This window comes from Gavia stellata, chromosome 8, assembly GCF_030936135.1.
Source record: "Gavia stellata isolate bGavSte3 chromosome 8, bGavSte3.hap2, whole genome shotgun sequence".
NCBI lineage: Eukaryota > Metazoa > Chordata > Aves > Gaviiformes > Gaviidae > Gavia > Gavia stellata.
In genome coordinates, this window is record NC_082601.1 from 22,671,966 (window position 1) to 22,693,910 (window position 21,945).

Sequence of the window (21,945 nt, forward strand, 5' to 3'; positions counted from 1 at the left end):
CATGAGTAAACTAAAGTAACTGAATGAGTCATGTGAACCACACAGAGATACATCAACAGGTAAAAAGCAATTATTAAAAAGATATCTCCTACCACTCCTGTGCTTGTGACAGCCCAGTACAACTTTTGTTCCTTAATGTCAATGGTAATGAACTCTACATGGTCAAGGTTGCCAGTGAAGAGAGTTTGTATGCCTGATCCATCCATGTTTGCACTGGCAATCTTTGCTGGGACTCCACTGTCAGTTCCCTGGTCTGTCCAGTACAGCTTCCTGTAACACACATTATCACATCTGTTAGCAAAGCTGACAACAGAGATCAATGGACCAGAGTCTCTTGAGCATATGCATAAATCCATCTCCTTTCTCAGCCAAATACTTCAGCACATGCTGAACAGAGATCACTTTGAACCAGGCCACAACGAAAAAGAGATCTCGTTTGAAAAAAAGAGAAAAATGCTTGTTCTCTTGAAAAAGAGAAATGCCTTGAAAAAAAGAACAATGCCTGTTAAATCATTTTTAGAAATCCATACCCTCCCCTGTATCACCCACAATACCATCAGCAGGTAAATTCAGTAGAGTATTAGGACTATAACAAGAAAGCAGGAGAACAGTAATTCTGTTTCACAGAGGGCTGCACGGTTTCAGCAGTGAGTTTGGTTCCAACTTGGAATTAAAACTGCAAGTTCAAAAAATCTATATGAAACAGAGTTCCATTATCTGGCTCTGGGGAATATGTGCACCGCTCTGGTCTCAGTTGCTGAAGAACACCTAGGGCACATGGCAGCCAGACTCCCAACTACAGACAAAATGTCAGGCATCAATTTTGAGTACCCTGTTGGAAAAAGAGCAAATTACAGCTCTTTTTGGAAGAGAGCAGCAAAATCGTTTTTAGTGCTATGCTATTTAACATGTGACATTCTTCCTGTGAAGTGTGTCTGTCTACTACAGACTGGCCTCAAGACAGACATCACAAGATATTTATGATATCTTATGAAGAAAGACTTTAGAGTTCTCTTTACTCTGGGTTCCCATTTTTCAGAGATCTTCTTCACAATCGTAATGTTCTGAGATCCTTTTTAATTAAAGAAATGTAACATATAAGTATATGGTAAATTAAGGAGAACGAACATCTATGGAACAATTTATGAAGCCATGCAATTATTTTCTAGGGCTTAAAAAGAGTAAAAAATTCTGCACAAATATGAAAAAACCAAACCCATGTCAAATCCAGGATGGAAGCTGAAGACCCTAAAAATTAAGAAAAATGTGGAGAATATATTCATGTGTATTCAATTTTGGAAATTTACCCTCTTGCTGGATCAACCGTCAAACCAATTGGCGTGCCAGCTCCCAGAGAGGTGCCATCATTGGTAATCAGTGTTTTCCTGTACATTACGTCACCATGCAGCTTCAGGACCTATGCAAACATCGAACTCATCAGAGCACATAATACAGAACTTATGATAGATTTTCAAATTAAAGGAAGGAAGCCTAAATCAACAGGAAGCTTAAATTGCAGAAGACTCTCTCAAATACTATGAAGAAAAAAGCACATTGCTCTGTACTCTAACCATCTGCCTTCTGTAACATGCACCCCTTGAATGATCTGCTTGGAGCTCAGAACCTGCCTATGTTAACAAGTAAGCATCCTAGGTATAAAAATAGTTAATCTTTCAGCTTCCATAATATCTTGAAAGTATTACAGGCTGAACGGGTTGACGAAATGTTGATTTCGAAAATATTCCATTTTATTTGTTTGAATTAGCTGCCTTTTAATTTAATAGTATATATTTATATTTTGGGACAAGGACATTAATGACTGGGCTTATTCACAGTCATTACTGTATTATATATTGCTCATCCTCTATCTCCCTACACTAAATTGCAATTTTATCCTTCACATACCATCAGACAGCTAGTCTCCAGAAAGCTATATAATATGATATCAAAGCATTTGGGTGTGGGTCTTACTGCATTTGATGGCAACATTCCTTTATTTTTAGAGGCACTGCTTTGGGATCATTGTTTTGAAGTGGTAATAGTAGTAATAATAGTAACTCTACTGACCAGAGAGGTTGTGAGTCAAAACCAGAAGCCTAATGACTGGGGCGGGGGGGGGAGAAAAAACATATCTATGCACAAATAAAGTTCCCAGAATATACTGCTTTCAATCTTTTTGACTATGCTCAAATTCAGGTTTATCTCTTCAAGTTTGTAAAGTATTTTTCTACAGACTGTTTGCATTTTAAAATAAATCTAATTTCAGTTTTTCACTAAAAAAAATATTACTAATTTCAACCTGTATACACAGCAGTGAAAAATCTAGGCTCTTTCTTTCCCATTGTCCTCTTAAATAATTACCTCAATTGACTGTGTCCCTGGGTTACTGTAATACAGGTTTGCAGATATCCAGTCCAATGCCAGACCCATAGGAGCACCAATAACAGCTGCTGGAGCAAAAACTGTCCTGTTGGCTCCATCTGACCTCACTCTGTGAATTTCACCCTTAGAAGAAAAAGATAACAAAAGTGAAAAAATGTCAAGAGCAGAAAAAACTGTATTATCCCAACTACATGAGCACTTACTTTATATTACAATCTTTTCTTAGCAAAATGAAAATCCAGTAGATGACAGAAATGTATTTGTATATGCTCAATGCATAAACATGGTAAAAATATTATTGTAAATCATAATCATCCAGTGTAAAGAGGCATTACCATTCACCAACCAAAACCTGATTGACAGAAATAAAATTACTATATTATATAAGGTTGAACCATATATATTTAAGCAATATACAGTCACACTTCTATAATTTGTATTTCATTATCAAAAGATTTTTACCAGGATACCTCAGTTAACCATCTTGAATACACCTGAAATCTAGTAAAGGAAAATAGCGTTCTCTCCATGAATAAATATTTAAGAATCAAATTTTTAATAAGCTGTAATAACAAGAATCAAGACTCAGATTATCCTTGCAGCTTTCTTCATAAGAGTAACCCTTGAAATGATAACTTATCACCTGCAGATTCTATGGTATTAGCTGCAGTGTGTGATGCTAAATCATGATAAAAACAAGCACTAAACAGAGAGACAAGCCAGATAAAGGTCTGAAGTGGTTACTATAGCTTCCTTCCTGAGCTTTCTTCAGGTTAAGTCAATTTTACAGGAGTCCTGCAGAAGTCCTGCATATTATCATGCAAATCTTTCACAACCAGTATTAATGCAGAATTGAAATACCAGCAGCTATAGCACATTATTAAGCCTTTTGGAGAAGAGGTCAGTAGGTTAGGGGAGCTGTGAGTGAGGGTTGAAATCAGTTTCTCTCCCCTCACTAATTACTTCCTCCTGCACTGATGCAGACATGCCGCACCTGTCCTGGGAAGATCTCGCTCCGTGGTGCAGGCTCCCAGACCACGTAGCACTGGGACAACCACCCCAGTTCTCCACTGAGGCAACATGTGCAGTAGGTTTGTTCTGCTCTGGCACTTTGCTGGAAAGACAGAGGGGCACTGCCAACTCGAAGGGACAGAACACGCAGCGCACCATTAGAGCCTGAACTTTGCATCACTTGAAGACAGAAGCTATGCAGCTAACACTAGTCCAGTCCAGGAAGGGAGAAGGTAGAGGCAGAGAAAGAGCAGGCCCAGGCAGTAAAAAAATGGAGAACAGGTTGCAGTTGCCATCTCAAAGCTGATTCTACCTTGTTTCTGGCTCTAGGAAAAGCATCCAGTGATCATTTGGTCCACGCATATTCTTAATTGCTTTGTTACCATGATATCAGTATACTGTCTAAATATCTCAGGGCAGAATTGAAAACAGTGCTTCAGAAAGGAATCAACATATCAGGTGGCAAAAATCTGAACAAGAGCTCCAGGCCAAATTCACTGCTGGCTTAAATAGGTAGAATTTCTTAGACACCGGTAGAGCGCTGCTTGCTAAATCCTAATAGTGTAGTGTTATTTGCAAATTAACCTGTCCTTGCATCTACCAAAAAAAGTAGGAAAGTAGGATAACTTTTGGTACTGTATAAACCCTCCTTTGAGAGCCTAATGGATGTTGAATATTTACAACAGTGTACAGTATGATAGGCACTTCAAAGACAGTTAGGAATTCTCCTGCCTATTATTGACATTTACAATTAATAACCTATGGAACACAACAGCTGAAGACAGAAATGCTTGGGAAGTGTTTTTCAAGTAGCATAGGGAGGACTGATACTTATCTCTGTTCCCTGAGTTTGCTTCAGATAGGGTGAACAAGTTGATGGATGTTCACTTGAGCTCTAACTACAGCTTCAACTGTTGTCAACACTGGCAGTGAAATTACAGTTATGAACTATGCAAGTGTAGACAAAGCCCTGGAAAACCCAAGCGCACAGTGGATGGAAGCAAAACAGGGTGTTAAGGAAGGGGCCTTGTGGTAATGGACAAGGACTACAATTAAGAAAGTAGGCAATTATGCTTCTGTCATTAGAAACTAGAGAAATATCTTTTTTCAGAGAGCAAGCTATGACTGACACAGGTGTCTTAGCTGTTCGGGAGCAACAGCAGCCTGTGACCTGCAGGTCAGGGTTACAGACAGGGGGCACAGTCCATAGCCACGCATTTGTCAGTCTGGAGATCAAGACCTAACTAAAATACAGCACTTACCCACACTCAGCCTGCAGAGGCATCTGGCTTTTCACTAGCCAGGTCTGTTAATGGATATATCAGACCATGACCTCCTACAGAACTGTTCTACCTCTTGTAAATGTCAGCTGTATCTGCTGGCTGAGATCTGTCAAGAACATTTTTTCAGACTGCACAGAGGATCAAATAGATTCCTGAGTATTTATCTAGTTCCTTGGGCAAAGGTTTCCTTAAATACGTCTATTTATATACTTCATGGGAACAAAACATTCTAATTTTAAATAAATAAATAAATAAATTGTAATTCCTTTATGAGTGACACAGAAAAGGCTTTAAAATGAGTGATTTTTAAACTTATTTTTACTTCAAACCTGCAAAATGTAAGGGAAACAGGTTGGGGAAAAAAAACACTTAAATCTTGTTTGGATGAAAGGTAACAAGTTAGCATGAATTGTTTCTGTAAAACATAACTACGGAAATCTCCTTATCTGCCCTAATACATCTCCAGGACCTAAGCACTGCTTTTCTTGAAAAAAGAATTGCTTTTACGTTTCCAAGACTGAACACATATTGCTGAATCAGCAGTTTCCTACCACATCTATCTCCCAGACTCCCACAGATTTTTTTTTTTTAGATGTCCATCCTGCAAAAATTGGGAATTTTTTGTGACAAGTTAGCCTTAGGGAACACGTATTGTTTCTTAGTTCAGGACAAGCATTAAAAATGCTCAGTGAAACAATTATAATCAACTATTAAAAATTAGTTCAAACTATTTTTTAGATCGATAAGCCTCATACGTGCTACCTGGAAATTGTTGTGACTTTGCAACCATTTTCTTCTATTTAAAGATGCCTCTCTACTATGTTACTTCATAGGTGCAGGAGTAGGTCGTCCCCATCTGCCGGAAGACAAGCCAGCAGAGAAGACTGGCCTGGCTGAACAGAGCTTTGGATGGAACTCAGGAAAAAAAGGAGAGTTTATGACCTTTGGAAGAAGGGGCAGACCACTCAGGAAGACTATAAGGATGTCCTGAGGTTTTGCAGGGAGAAAATTAGAAGGGCCAAAGTCCAACTAGAACTTAACCAGGCCTCTGCTGTAAAAGGCAATAAAAAATGTTTCTATAAATACATTAACAACAAAAGGAGGGTGGAGAATCTTCATCCTTTACTGGATGCAGAGGGAAATATAGTGACAAAGGATGAGGAAAAGGATGAGGCACTTAATGCTTTCTTTGCCTCAGTCTTTAATAGTAAGACCAGTTGTTCCCCGGATACCCAGCCCCCTGTGATGGTAGATAGCGATGGAGAGCAGAATGAAGCCCCCACAATCCAAGGGGAAATGGTTAGTGACCTGCTACACCACTTAGACACCCACAAGTCTATGGGACCAGATGGGATCCACCCAAGGGTACGGAGGGAGCTGGCAGAAGTGCTCACCAAACCACTTTCCATCATCTACCAGCAGCCCTGGCTAACCAGGGAGGTCCCTGGAGGTTAGCAAATGTGATGCCCATCTACAAGAAGGGCCAGAAGGAGGATCCAGGGAGCTGGGGTTGTTTAGCCCAGAGAAGAGGAAGTTGAGGGGAGACCTTATCGCTCTCTACAACTACCTGAAAGGACGTTGTAGAGAGGTGAGTGTTGGTCTCCTCTCCCAAGTGACAAATGATAGGACAAGAGAAAATGGCTGCAAGTTGTGCCAGGGGAGGTTTAGATTGGATATTAGGAAAAACTTTTTCACTGAAAGGGTTGTCAGACATTGGAACAGGCTGCCCAGGGAAGTGATTGAGTCACCATCCCTGAAGGTATTTAAAAAATGTGTAGATGTGGCACTTAGGACATGGTTTAGTGGTGAACTTAGCAGGGTTAGGTTTTCAGTTGGACTTGGTCATCTTAAAGGTCTTTTCCAACGTAAACAATTTTATGATTCTGTGATTAAGTGCTCAGACTAGATGCATGTATTTTCATTCTAATGTTTAGTGCCACTGTGTCTAATGTACTGCTCCCACGGAGAAGTGTTCTGGCTGTGTTTGCAGAATTAAGTCCTAAGTCAAGACAGAGGAGAAAGAGTGGACTATAGCAAAGGGGGGCTGAGTATGGTTCTGTCAGTGCTTTCCAATATTTCCTGTTCGTGTCTCTGGCTGAGCCAGAATAGCATTAATCAAATATTGCAGCTGACAAACATGAAAACTAACTTACAAAAGAGATGAAGCTTCTTTATCTTATCCTAGGGGGAAAAAAAAAAAAAAACACAAACAAAAAAAACCCCAAAGGCCCCTTTCATTCCTTTCTATTATATTTATCAAAATTCTTACCTGCAATGCAAATATATTTCAGTCAAAAACATTATTTTAAAATAAAAAGTCTTATTTTAGTGCACAATTTGAACACAAATAAGAACTTACTGGATTTTCAACCCAATAAATCATCTGTTCAGAGTCATCAAAGTCAACATCAACACCATTTTGAACTCCTGCTATTGGAACCATAGCATCATTCGTCTTCTCCTCAGGGTTCAGAGAAATTCCATAAATTATATTATCTCTTACAGCAATAAGGAAAGGGTGTTCAACTGTGAAAACATATAATGTAATTCAGAGTTGTTTCTGATGAAGAAAATGGCATTATGATATGTTTCCCCTTTCCCACCCAAAGGTTCCCTGATGCTGAGAATAGTTTAATGTTACCAGTGACGTTTTGCAACCACTTACCTATAAGTTTGTTCCCTCACTAGGACTGAGGTTATCAGTTATTGTAATTGTTGTAACATTTAAAGTTTCAGCACTGTGCAATCACAATTCATATGCAAGCAAATTCTGAGAAGGAGGAAGTAAATAAGGCAGGATCACTCATTGCTGGTCAAGGGAAGAAGTACATTCACGCAGCTGCTCTGAGCAGCTTTTTCAAATCTCTGAGAATGGGAACCAGAAGGACAAAGCTCTGAGGGCCCTCCAGGACGTGCCTGAGATGGGTTCTAATGCCTGTTGAGCAGGACTTACAAGGAAGGTACAATGACACAGTAGGAATTGCTGATCTTTATTATTAAATATAACTGCAGTACTCTGTTTTCTTGTTTTATCTCTAAGGGAGTAGACATACCCCCTTATAGTATATTTACTTTTAGGTAAACTTGTACTCTTACGCATAAATCTTATTAACAAAGGGCATATAGTCAGGTGACCTGAGAAAATGCATTGGAGAGCTGTAGAGTGTGAGTCAGCAACTTCATTTCTCATCTGCAGCGGAAGGGAATCTCCTGAACACCAATTCCCCTCTTCCTTGTGCTCTTGCCTTTGGAGAACAAATTCTAGGCTCTTCTCTCCATAGGCACTTGCTACCACTTGATAGGGAACTGGGCTGCTGCTGCATAGAAGGTAGCCATTTCCTCTTTTATAATAGGTCAAATACTTTTGGGGGGTTTTTCTTTGTTTTGATTTTCTTCACTGGCTGCTTAATATATTTATATAAAATTTGCAGTGAAAATTTTGACATGAAAAGCCACAAACCACAGCATCATTGCACATCTCAAAAATTATTGTCCATACTTCTCTCTGGCAGCTGGAACTATTTGTCAAATTTGACATAAGCTTAGATACCACTTGTCTCAGCACAAAAATCACATTTTGGCAAATAATTGCCTGAAGACATATAGCTAGCTCTGCCTGTGAAATTCTTGGACTTCTTCCATTTTTTTTTCTCTAAGAATGTGGCACGCCAGTGCTCTTCTGTAAAACGTTTGCAAAGAACAGCTAAATTCATGTGAAATTGTTCCAAATGAATACAAGACCCTGGAGTCATTATTCCCTTTCTAATTGTACACAGTACAGCACTACTGAATCCTGCTGAAATATAGATACGTGAATTCTCAAGGTTAGACTGTTTGTACTTTAGAAGTTTGATAGTCTCATTTAAACAAATTATATTCTACAGAAAATTTCTTGCTGATTGCTTCCTTTAAGTTTAACACCTATGCATATCTATATAGCCTGATTATTCCTCCTTCATATAATGGACAATAGAGCAAATTTGCTGAGGTACACAGATCTAAAAACTGTGTAGCTTCATCAGATAGACATTAATATAACTTCTGCAATTAAACTTAATACAGGTTTAGATGACAAATGATAATTCATATAAAATTCAAGTATTGTTATATTAAATATTTAAATTTACCATATTAATACAAGATTCTAATACATACAAATTCCTTGCTTCATTTCCAAGCCAGCTTGCTACATTATCATCTTTAATATCAACCCGAAATGCAGTTTAAAGTAAAGTAAGTGCAAAGGCAATCTTATAATATTAGCATTCTTCATCTTATGTAAAGCTAGAAATGGTGCAATCCTACAATCAATGCCTTTCCACCAATATGAAGTTAGCAGTATTTAGTATGTGAACTAAGCAGGCAGAGACCAGCAATATCATTGTTTTGTGGAGACAGTGGACAACCAAATGCACACAGCTCAGTTTAATCTTTCTTCTGAAAGTTTGTGCTGGCCTATTAAAGTAAAGAATGACAGCAAGGATAAGGATAATAGTAAATATTGGAAAAGAAATGGCAAATGCCTATTCCTTTGTAATCACTAGCAATAATTAAAATATTTTACCATGAAAGGAATCAGCATATTTTAATAACTTTTTCTGATGTGCTGACCTTCAGCAAATACATTATTTTTTAAAAATTTCCTAAACTCTGTAGATGTTTTTTTACATACTGTTTTAAATGCATAAATTCAATCTAAAAAGAAAAAAATAAGCCCAAATAGTTTAAAAGAACTGTGCTTCATAGAGGGATATTTCTATTTTTCTCTTTTACACAATTTATACTGAGCAATTATACAATTTATAAAAGGGCCACAACTGTACCTAAATAGACACAAGGAACTTAGCAACATGTGGGAAATAAAGATAAGAACTGTCAATAGCTTGATTCAGTGGCAGAACTGGGTCAACCTCTACACATGCATATGCTTCATCACTCCCATGTTCCATTTCTTTCATCATGATCCCTCTATAAGCCTGCACATACTAAAACCAGTACAGATTTCTAAAAGAAACCCTCTTTTTTTTTAATAGATTAAACAAACTTGCACTTCATTACAGATTATATAAATTGGTAATTCTCTTACTGCTGTTAAGAAAAACATAAATGCAATACAACTCTTTAAAGAACACACTGCTAAGTATCAAGCAGGAAAACAGTGTGATATGGCTTTTAAAATTTAGATTTTTTTTTTTTTTAAAAAAAAAGGATCTTTTGACTGACAGAGATTTCTAGTGGTAGCTCATCCCAAAAATAATTTTTACTTAAATTTCAGTGATTTGAAGCTTTCTTATTAGGGAGGCACCAAAGCATGCTTTATATCTGTACAACTGATGGAAAAATTAATAATGAATGCTTCATCTGACAAAATTAATCTCGTTGAATTTCTGGTCACAAACTGCCTGCCAGCAATCTGGTTTTTTGTGACTTTTTTTTTTTAATGAATTGGCTCAATGATTTTTACAAATCATTGAGGTCTGTGGATTGTTAAAAGAAAGTTCAATGGTACTTTTTGCTATGAGGTTTTGTTTGCAAAGGTTAGCTCTGTTATAGCTGCATCACCTGTAGTATCTGTAATTTTAGGCTGTGTTTCTAGAAGTCCTGTATTTGGCATACTAATTTTTTACACTGGGGAGGGAAAAAGCTCAAGCTGTGAAAATTTGATCTGAATTCTAAAATGCATTAGTTCAGACAAGCTGAAGAGAGTGATGAGGAGCAGGGAAAGCACCTCTCCTGATTAGAGGAAACAAAAAGATCGTGACTTAATTCTCAGCAAAATACATGCTGAGAAAGAATATGATAGTCACTTCAAATATATACAACAGAACATATACCAGGGATGAAGGAGAACTACTGATGATATTTATCCTGAAGGACAAAAATGGCATAAGAAATGGGCATAAACTGGGGAAAGACTATACTTGAACAGAAAATCAGAAGGTTTCCAAATATCAAAATTGTGAGTTTCAGTGAGTTTTAGGGGCAAGAAACCAAATTAATCTTAAACTGGAGCTTGACTGGTGAAAGGGGACATATGATATGGTAGTCAGGGGCAAGAAGGAAACAGACTTGAGTGACCAAGAAAGTCCCTTCTAGTCCTGCATCCTGACACTCTTACAATTGCAACTCTTAAAAACAGGTTTCCAGGCTGAATATTTATAATGAGGACAACATTCTGCCAGAGTATGTTTTCATTTTTAACTGATACTAAGCTCCTTCTAGATGTATTCCAACAGCAAAACATTCAATATGTTGAGAAATTTTAAAATGCGTCTTCTTTAAAGTGCTTAAAATAAAATTGAGTTCATCCATTTTCCCCAAATGAAGCGTCTGAATCTCTGACCGAGTTCTTTCCAGAACCTTTAGGCCAAGTACATTCCATGCATCCTGGATGAAGTCTGCCTGGAATGGTCCCAAACTTCGATTTCATAAGCAGCAGCACACAGATCTGAAGGATGCTTTTTACCTGACGGAGGGATGGATTTGACAGTGTCAGGTCTTTTTTTTTTTTATCTCTCATTATTACTGCCCTACCTCTCATGCAGTTCCTGTTATCAGGAGAAAGCATCCATCCTGAAGGACAAGCACAGGAAAAAAAAAGTGGTCCAGATGAAGAAAGCAAGCACAGGTGGCTACAGGGGGATGATGCACAAGAATTGATACCTGAAAGGAAAAAAGAAAGTATTAGCAACTGTAACAATATGAGAGCCTGGAAAGAATATTCAATCTCATTGCTACTGATAATATCAACCCAGCACTAAATCAGTTTTGCTATTTCCTTATAATTAAAAAATTAAGTTATTTCCAAGAACCACAAGCAATACAATACACTCGTAACAGGATATAATTTTTATGTAAAACCAGTACCATTATCACAGTGGTCTTCTCAACTTTTTTGTGTCATAGAAAATCTTTCAAACTCCTTTTCAAACTTTTCTTAACTGCACCAGGAGGCTTGCGGGATTTTCAGTCTTTGATCATTATAACCCTTCTAGATGAGGGATTTAAATTATTTATTTAAATTATTAGTTTTAATACTACATCTGGAATTTCAATCAGCAAATAATTATTTCTTCCTTTCTAACATCAGTATGTTTTGCTATTTTGCAAGTGCTTTATTCCCTTTTTCTCTATCTGGCCACATAAAGTACAACAGAACAATTCTAACTGAAAAATCCTAGAATGTACTTATTTAATATAATGAAGAAAAATAAACAATTTCCTCCACCAGTGGTAGAAAGCTTTTTAAACCTTGGATTGTAAAATAAAACTATGATGTATAAATTAACGGTACCCTCTGCTGACTAAAGAATTTGCGGTGAGAGTGCTAAGTGGATTTAGCTCTGAACATGATTGAGGAAGGTTTTGTTCCAAAACAAATATAGCACTGAAATTACTAGTGCCTTACTCAGATGGAAGTCTCCACCCTCCTCAGTATGAAAGTTCTCAAGAAAAAAAAATGTAAGTCGTTGTAACATTTATTAATCAGAAACACTCCATACATAAGAAATAAAGCAGAAAATGAAAGACAATATTCATAGAATCATAGAATCATTTAGGTTGGAAAAGACCTTTAAGACCATCAAGTCCAACCATAAACCTAAGACTGCCAAGTCCACCACTAAACGATGTCCCTAAGCACCTCATCCACACATCTTTTAAATACCTCCAGGGATGATGACTCAACCACCTCCCTGGGCAGCCCGTTCCAATGTCTGACAACCCTTTCAGTGAAGAAATTTTTCCTAATATCCAGTCTAAACCTCCCCTGACGGAACTTGCAGCCATTTTCTCTTGTCCTATCACTTGCCACTTAGGAGAAGAGACCAGCAGCCACTCTCTCCTTTCAGGTAGTATTAGAGAGTTGTATTTGTGTCAATATATTTCCCACTCTTCAAGTCATGCCATAAAATGACAAAAAGTCTGATTTAGAAGATAACTCTACCTAAGAGAAAGTAAAAAAAAATTCTTTTTTTTTTTCAATAGTCTTTCAGCTGCAAAAGATCACCTGCATATGATTTCAGGGGGAATCTTGAATGCAATGAAGGGGTTTGTTCATTATTTTTTAATTATTATTATTTCATTAAGTAAAATAATGCAAAAGTGCTTTCTGATAAGGTTTATGACAGTAATCTTGTCTAAAAGAATATTATTGATATTGATAAAATAATTACATTATAATATTATTAACACACAAGGTATGCCACAGAGACAAATTTTAAAAATTAAAATGCTTTCCAAAAATGCTCCAATTTTCTTATAAAAACATTCAAAACAAAGTGCAAGGAAATGGCACATACTGCTTCCCTATTATTCTTTTAGGCTAGTTATTATGATTACATGTTGCCTAGGTTACTTTACCTAAACACCAGGTTTTGGACAGGCTGGTTCAGCAGGTTGGTAAGGTTGAAATGACCTTCAGTTGCAAGTCAATACTATGAATTATTTGCTTGTTTTAACCCAGCCCATTTGCTGACAAGACTGGTTCTTCCAGGAATGCCTATGCATGACATTAATGCATGGCTTATTTTTGTAATTACCAAAGTCGTTTTGCTGAACTTACCATCAGGTTGCTTTACAGGATGGACTGCCACAAGCCCCAAAGGCTGGTGAATGTTATAAATCATAATTGTCTGGTTTCCTCCATGCCATTTATTGGCCCGAATTACTCGATTAGTATAGCGGTCACTCCAGTACACAAAATCTTCAAAGACAGTTAGACCATGTGGATGCTGCAATATCTAAAAGGTGAGGATGTTTACAAATTTAGTTCCGAAGATCTGTATACATAAAGTTGCAATCAAGTAACAACAGAGCTGAGCATAATTTTAAAAAATAAGAACAAAAGCAGCTGTGTCTCAAAAAATATTTTTCAGCAAAAGAATATGAAATATCATCTATTGCCTAAAACCAAGAAATTAATTATGGGGAAAATACACATTTTTTAAAATGAAAATGCTAAATAGACCCTGTGAGATGTACAGCATGAGGAATTAACAAAGCAGTCTCACTGTAGGGCAGAACACAGGGAACCAACAGATAAAGACCCAATTGTAGATTTTCAAGGGCACAAGAAGAAATGTCTAGTGAGAATTATGGACCTGTCAAGACCTTGCAACTCTGATAAGCTCCCCTATAATTTACCAGAAGGTCGAAGAAGGTGGCTTATCTAAATTTCAGAAAACTAGGAGTGGGGCAAGAAAGATTGCACTGGCTCCTATTTCACCAGAATTGTCTCTCTAGCCAAAAATAAAAGGCCCAAGGTTCAATTCTTGAAAAATTACATGTGGTTATTTATACCAGCTTATGTGTACCAACTGAACGTCCAAACTATTGTGCTGGTACAGGGACAGCACTACAAGCTGCCATCAGCACTTTATTGGGAGATAGCCTGTAAGAGGGATGGTCTTCATGAAGTGACCTGCATGCAGCAAGTTGTGGCAGCACAAAACCCTTCACTGCTGTCAAGAATACTAACAATCATTACTCACAGAAGGTGAACAGGGAAAGCTCTACTAGCTTTTTTTGTACTGTATTTGCCTACAGCAAATGCACCAGCTAGTAGCAGCAGTGTCAGATGTCACCTTTAGACTTCACGCATGCAGACAGAACAAATGTGAATGTTCTAAAGCACTAAGTCCACACTCAGCTGCAGGTTCTGTTGAAGATCTCCTAAGAGACTGTGAATAGGATATGCAGTTCTTTTTTTTCCAGCTGTAGCAAGCGGCTAAAATACTTCATATCTGCTTCACCCAAGTATTTTGAAAAAAAAATACATCCAAGTTATGATAGTGTAAATAATGTCTTACCAGATCGCTTGCAACCACCTGTCGTCTGTTGTTTCCATTGTAATCACAAAAATCAATATAATCAAGATAAGCATCAGCAAAATAAAGAAGTTTATTTGGGTAATCAATGGAGAGTCCATTGGGCCAGTAGATTTTATTGTTAATAATCACTGTTCGCATTTTGCCATCCATGCTGGCTTTTTCAATTCGAGGGTTTTGGCCCCAGTCAGTCCAGAACATTACATGAGCACTGAAAAAAGTAACTTGTGGTTATCAATCTGGGAGAAAAACCTAGCTGCCTATTGAGGAACGTTACACGAAGACTCATTAGCCAAAAAAACAGAAACAACCTTTTTAAGAAAAGTCCTACACTATCATACTGAAATTACTCATTCCAGCAATATGCTTGCTTAAGATATTAGCATAATTTCTGTTGTAAAAATTCTTTTAATACTTCTACTGCTGTTTTCATTTGTCAATAATAGCAGCGTATAGAAGCTACTGTTACCACTGTTTTTCAACATTGATTATAATCTGATTCTCCAGTTGATAAATAATAATTTTATAAGGGTTTTTACTTTTACAGGCATGCATTGATAATGTTAACAGTGCTATAACTGAAGATCCCCACGTGGCTGGCAGTAAACAGAGTTCAAGGCATTGAAGAGCTCAACACCCAGTAAAAGTTAGTACATGTACATTGTATCAAATCATAACATTCCATTTACTCTATGACACTTGCTGTCTGAAATGAGAAGGTGCTTTTGTGATAACATTAATACAGTATAGATAATTATTTTAGACTTGGGGCTATAAAGGAACCTCCTCCTTGCCAGGTAGGCATACCACATTATATTACATGTAAGTTTGTGATATACCACCAACTGATAATGATACATTAGAATTTTTAATTAATAGTTCTTAACTAGGAAACAAATGTAGGAAAATCTGTTTTACAGGGAAAAAAACATCTTCTTATAGTGAAACAGAGCAACAGATTACAAATAATTACCATATGAATTTGAATATTAAATCAACTATGCAAACACACTATTTTCAAAAATTGTCTTAAGTTTTCACTTCCACTTGTCATTTACAATTACAATACAATTTGGGCACATCTCAAATTTGAATATCGTTACATCATAAAATATGCATGTTTTCAAAACAAAACATAAAAAAAAAGTCTTACTCAATTCTGGGATCTAACACTAGTCCCCTTGGGTTTGTTATATTTTCACTAATCAGCACAGTCCTGTGGCTCCCATCCATTTTAGAGACTTCAATTGTTTCCAGAACAAAGTCTGTCCAGTAAAGATTGCGACCTACCCAATCTACCGCTATACTTTCAGTCACGGTGACACCACTGTCAAACACCTGTTTAATAACAAAAATTTTAAAAATAAAAAAAAAAAAAAAAAGAGAGAAAGAGAGAGAACAAACTAGTTGATATTAAATTTTTACCCTTTTCATTTCTACAGATATGGAAAATGGGGAACTAAATCTCCAACATTTTCTAGGTCTCTTAGGCAGAATGACTCACAATGTATATATTCAAAGTGCTGACAAAGCATACACCCAAACACTCCTACTAACAACTTCAGTGGGTCTATTGAAGAAGTTAGCATCTACTAATAGGAAAATCAACTAATAGCCTGATGTTAAAAAAGGGCTTCTTAAAGCATTCAGTTTTCTTTTTCAAAAAGCTATATGAAATGTTGGCTTAGTATCTACAAAGTTGTTTCACTTTGTCTATGTTATCTCTCTTCTTATTATGTTGGGATTTTTCTCTTTGTTAACTGGAGAAACAGTGTCTTCATTTTCTCTCCACAACAAGGAGACAAGATTAACTCAGTGAAACTTACTATTTTTCGGTCAGTCCCATTTTGATGAGCACTCCAAATTTTATCCTGTGTTGTATCAGACCAAAAGATACGATCTGTCACTGAATCAAAATCAATAGCCACAATATTCCTCCCATCCCGAACCAGAGAATAAATACTGTGTGACTGAGAGGTGATGTTGTCCACAACGATTTGGTTACGACTTGCCACCAGCAAAAGAAGATTCCCAGACTCTGTCAAAGGAAAATAAAATAAACTGATAAGCTATTCAACAGTAATTCTGTAAGAAAAAGAAACACTGAGTAATTTGACATGGCTTTATAGCATCAAAGCTATCATATCTAGAGATACAGATTGAAAGGACAAATTCAAATCAATTCTCAGGCCAAGATATTTTATCATATCCAGTCTGTCCATCCTGACTTTTGGATCTACCTTGGCTTTTCTCCACCCTTTCTCCATCATTTACTCTTTCTACTAGACTCCCCTTCCAGTCTCATATCTGGACTGCAGGTCCTCTTCCCCATTGTCGAAGCAGTTTGCTGCTGACATCCAACCCTCATTCCTCCACAAGCCACCCTCAGCTCCCAGTCCTGATTCAAACCCCAAAGTTCTTTGTACCACCAGTTACTCTACTCAGCCTGGCTCTTCCTTCTTTTTAGCCAGCCTGCTCTTTTTTTCTGCCTTTAGACTGCATGGGGACCAGGGAGGAGAATAAACAGACTTCAGGAAAGCCATAGGCTGCTGTGGTTAGATTGCTGCGCAGCAGCTTACATTGATAAGCTGCTGAAAAACAACTGAAGAGTTGTTAGCAACCATAAAGACAGCAAACTATGAGAAACTCCCTATTAGTAATGGCCAAACTTATTTGCAGGTAAATTGCAAGAGTCCTCCACAACCTGAGTATATCTCTAAAACAGGAAACCCATGGTGACAAATTCCACTGGGAATATGGCTCCTCCGTACTGTCAGTGTACTATGTAGGAGATAAAGAACAACGGACAGGTAGGCTGTGTCAGTGTTGTTTGCTCTTCAGAAATGAGCAAAGTATGGCATAGGCACTAGGTAATTTATAAAGTTCAATGCTCTGTGAGCATTGAACTTCATAAAGAGAAAATTTTAACGTATGGCTTACAGGTGACTGGCATTGCTTTTCTCCAGAATATTATTTTTGATCATTCCAGGGTTAAAAATTTCAGTGTTAATTTAAATATATTATTTCAAGGAAATAATTTTATTATTTTGATAATTTTATTATTTTGATAATTTTGATATTTTGATAATTTTATTATTTTCTTGAAATATTATTTCAAGAAAATTTCAAGGTCATCTGCTATGAACAACTTTAAGTGGCTGTCTACATCCGCTCTTTTAAAAGAGAACAATATGCAAATGGCAAAGCTGGACATTTTCCAGACACTGTTGTCATCCTTTACGTTGACATAAATGTTCCTCACCTGCTGCTTTACAAGTCTTCCCATTGGTTTCTAGAATGTATCCTTCATCACAGTAACACCTAAAAGACCCTCTCTCATTGTAACAATGCTGACTACAAAAGCCTGGAGGGTCACATTCATTAATATCTTCACAGGTCTTGGAGTCATTTGCAAGCTGGTATCCAACAGGACAGGTACACTGAGCTCCAAAGGGTCCTTGAATACATTCATGAGTGCAGCCGGCATTGTTGTCAGAGCAGCTCTCCTGATCTGAAATGGCATTGGGGAAGAAAATAAGCAAATAGGTAACAAAAGCTTCTTATGCTAGATTTAATTCTTTGCAATTGCATTACTAGCTCAAGACTGCTGCTAAAACATGACTGCACAATCATCAGTTATGCAATGTGAGACTGGACTGAGGCTCTTATGCAAAATATAACACACATAATGCACATAAAGGCAGGTAACAACACAGTATGTACTACTGAATCCCATTAAATGAATGCTAAACAGAAGGCTGTCTAAGCATTTACAATAAATTTTTCAAAACTAGCTAGAAATATACAAAAATCTACTATACCACTCCAAACTTAAAATTGTAATAATAAACAATAATTTAAAATCATTTATAATCATACCTGGCTGGGGTTCATCTGAGAATGTGCATTGATTAAAGAGAAGGAGGAAAGAAGGAAAGAAAGAAAAAGGTTATGCTTAAATCAATTCATAATCAACACAAATACAAATTCTGGCTACACATGAGCTTTTAGATTTTTGTCATGATTTTTGAAGTTAGAAATTTAAAAGAAAATATTAAGGACTGAATCACATTTCATCTGAACTTAAAGCATACCATGCCTCAGTGAATGTGTTCAAAGCTCATTCCCATACTGCTATATAAAAACCTATATTGAATCAGTGGAAGTCATGTTTGAATTCAGAGCACAAGACTGGACATAGCTAATTAATTCATCAGTCATCATCGTAGTCTCCTTTCACTGCAAGCAAGTTCCACTTAGTAATTTGAGCTCTAATTTCAGCATGCTTACGATTTCTGCTAGAAATGTTGCTGCACTAAACACAGCATGCTGAATATCCCATTTCTTTCTGAAGCCATAGCACATAGTAGGCTATAGTAGATGCTTGGACGGTAACTTACTGCACAATGGGGATTCATCAGCTCCATTAGGACAATCGGCAGAATTATCACATACTTTGCTCAGATTCACACAGATACTGTGACCTGGACATTGCCACTGCCAGCTGGGACACCGAAAGGGTTGAGTAGGACAATCTCTCTCATCGCTCATATCCCTGCAGTCATTATCACCATCACAGATCCATGCTCGATAGACACAGTTGCCATTATCACAGCGGAAAAGAGATGGAGGACAGGTCCTGACAGGACATCTATGGTGTTCATCTGAGCCGTCTGCACAGTCAAGATGGCCATCACATTCCCAGTTAGCAGGAACACAATTGCCATCTGATTGACATTGGAATTCATTCTGGTGGCACATCCCTGGTGGTCTTGTAGCTAAAACAGTGACATTCAACAGTTCAGAAGCTGTTTCAATTTTAGACAAATAAGCAAAATCACCATGTTCAGTTCATCTCTTGCATAAGTAGTTACAATACTATTAAGAACTGTGTTGCTTTTAGATCAGGACTGAGAATCACAGTCAGTCAATCATTCCACATGACATTTCAGAATCTGACCAATTTAATTCCTACTTTATAATATGGTGAACAAGGCAATTCAACTATTGTTATATTTTGAGCAAGCACATATTGATATCTATATATATTGATATCTATGTACATGCCCAAAGCAATATGAAATTAGTTGCCGAAACTAGTTTTCACCACTCTGCACTGCAATATTTTAACTAACTTAAACATAAAAAATTACTCAAGGAAAAGTTTCAATCTAACTCTCACAGATACAAGGTTTTCAGTTTTCTAGATGAGTAGACTTCTTAATTTTAACTGTCAACCCTGAGACTGAGGTGCCAAGTAAAACAAAACATTAGAGCCAAGAGGAATGCAAACTCTACTCTTTGCCAGAGAAATCTACTCTTGAGCTGGAACCTACTGTGTTTGAAATTTCTGCTCAGAAAAACGATTTATAGACAAGTTTCCATAAAAAGAATTTTGATGTTTTAAAGAAAGTAGTGCCAATTATTTGATATAGCAGATAAAAGAAATTTTCAGAAGCATCACCTAGTAACTGAAGCCTTTCTTTCAGCATCAATATACTTACGGCAATCAGTCTCATCTGAGTGATCATTACAGTCAAAAACACCATCACACTGGTAGTAAGTGCTGATACACTGGTCTCCACTTAGACATTTAAACTCTGTGGCACTGCAGTTATATACTACAAAATAAAAAAGAATTTATGTTATTTGTTTATTTTATGAAGATAGACTGCACCCAATTTTTCTACGGGTGCCCAGGTCAGATATGATATAAGGAGTCCAAGTTCCACTGAAGACCATGATTTCCCTGGGACACAGAAAATGCAGTGACCTTGGAATCTACAGAAAACAGACGAAACAGATTTCAGCCCTCTGCAACCAGTCTAGAGATCAAAGGTCTTACGAAAATGCTAAAACAAGCATCACAAACAGGGTTAATTTATGGATAGGTTTATTATGCATTCTGCTATCTTGGAGCTTTTAATATGAGGTCACCAAAGACCCCTCAGGGGGCAAGAATGAGGAAACAATAAAGATGCATTCAACAAATGAAGTTACACTTACTGCAGTCGTGCTCATCAGCACCATCTATACAGTCTTTGTCTCCATCACAGACATAGAATGGGTCAATACAGCGATGGTCTGGACACTGAAATTGCCTGGGTTCACAAGTACCTGTGAAAGCTATTAAGAATGACAGTAAACACAGATGTGTTTCATTTCTCTCTTCTGAAATCAGCATAATACTGAGACAGTAGAAAGACACTATCACTGACTTGCAGCATGTAATGCAGCAACTAGTAATTATATAAATTACAAGCACTAATACATTAATATCAGGTAATTGTTTATTCATATGTAGGCTTGGACTCATGCAAAACAAACAGAAGATTCCACTCAGTGGTAAATAATGCTAAAGAAAGTATATGGAAAAACTACTGTCCCACTTCTGGTAAAACTTCCAGACTAGATCAGCTTACTACAGCATTAGTCTTTACTGAGATCACACATGAAATAAGTGCTTAGAACATCTAAGCTTTAGCTGCTTTTTTGCTGTAAATTGCAGTGGATGACATTATGCAGCACCATGATTATAACTATCACAGTTGCCCCTTTTTATTTTTTTTAATTATTTTTCTGCATTCTACTTGGCTCTGGTAGTTCAAATTAGATGAGTTTTCCACATCTTATGGACTGCAAAGTATTAGTCTAACTTAGAAATTTGTTCTTTCTTCCTAACTTCATTTATCATCCTTACATCAATAGACATTATCTATGCAGACATACACAGTTGTTTTAAAAAACAACAAACAGCTGTGATACTCACTGCAGTTTTTTTCATCTGATCCATCACCACAGTCATTATCAGTATCACATAGCCAGATCCTAGGAATACATCTTCTATTATCACAGGTGAACAGGGTTACAGGGCATGAAGTGGGTCCTTGGGTAGGACAATGCAATTCATCACTGCCATCAAAACAGTCATTATGTTTATCACAACGCCATCGACCTGGAATACACTGTCCACTGGCACAGGTAAAAGCAGATGAAGCACAAGTATTGTCTAAATAAAAAACAAAACAGGAGGACATTTTTATAAAGATCTCCAAAACTTGCCTTCCCTGCCAGAGTATTCAGCATATTTAGTACACTTACAGAATGTCTAAAACATCATCAAATTCTAAAATGCACATTGCTTAAAATGAAAATGTCTGTCATGCCAACATGCTGCAGAACTGAATAGAATACTTACAAGCTTTTTTAAACTGCAAGAATCAATAAAAAACCTAAATGTTAAGCACTTCAAAACCATCTAAAGAACAAGAAAAATAACTTCAAGTGGCTTCAATTTGCTTTATACTTTCTTTTCCCCAAAAGACATTATAGTTATTCTAAAATTGCTCACTAATAAGAAATAGTCTTTATACCTTAGTCATGCTAGTTATTTCTATGCATTAAGGAGCACTTTTTATTAACATGTCCTATTTTCTTGTTTG

The 21,945-nt window shown here is 36.9% G+C and overlaps 1 protein-coding gene across 1 annotated transcript in view; it reads right to left on the reverse strand.

Moving 5' to 3' along the window:
• LRP2 (LDL receptor related protein 2) overlaps positions 1 to 21,945 on the reverse strand; it is a 128,217-nt gene that overhangs the window by 53,716 nt on the left and 52,556 nt on the right. Inside the window, exons 22-35 of the mRNA XM_059820541.1 lie at positions 21,273 to 21,512; positions 20,510 to 20,629; positions 20,008 to 20,124; positions 18,904 to 19,281; positions 17,766 to 18,014; positions 16,330 to 16,541; positions 15,657 to 15,841; positions 14,486 to 14,714; positions 13,240 to 13,417; positions 11,211 to 11,339; positions 7,036 to 7,202; positions 2,362 to 2,505; positions 1,308 to 1,417; positions 93 to 270 (exon numbers count right to left, since the gene is read on the reverse strand). Of these exons, the coding sequence (XP_059676524.1) occupies positions 93 to 270; positions 1,308 to 1,417; positions 2,362 to 2,505; positions 7,036 to 7,202; positions 11,211 to 11,339; positions 13,240 to 13,417; positions 14,486 to 14,714; positions 15,657 to 15,841; positions 16,330 to 16,541; positions 17,766 to 18,014; positions 18,904 to 19,281; positions 20,008 to 20,124; positions 20,510 to 20,629; positions 21,273 to 21,512 (2,636 nt within the window). The remainder of the gene's footprint in view (positions 1 to 92; positions 271 to 1,307; positions 1,418 to 2,361; positions 2,506 to 7,035; positions 7,203 to 11,210; positions 11,340 to 13,239; positions 13,418 to 14,485; positions 14,715 to 15,656; positions 15,842 to 16,329; positions 16,542 to 17,765; positions 18,015 to 18,903; positions 19,282 to 20,007; positions 20,125 to 20,509; positions 20,630 to 21,272; positions 21,513 to 21,945) is intronic.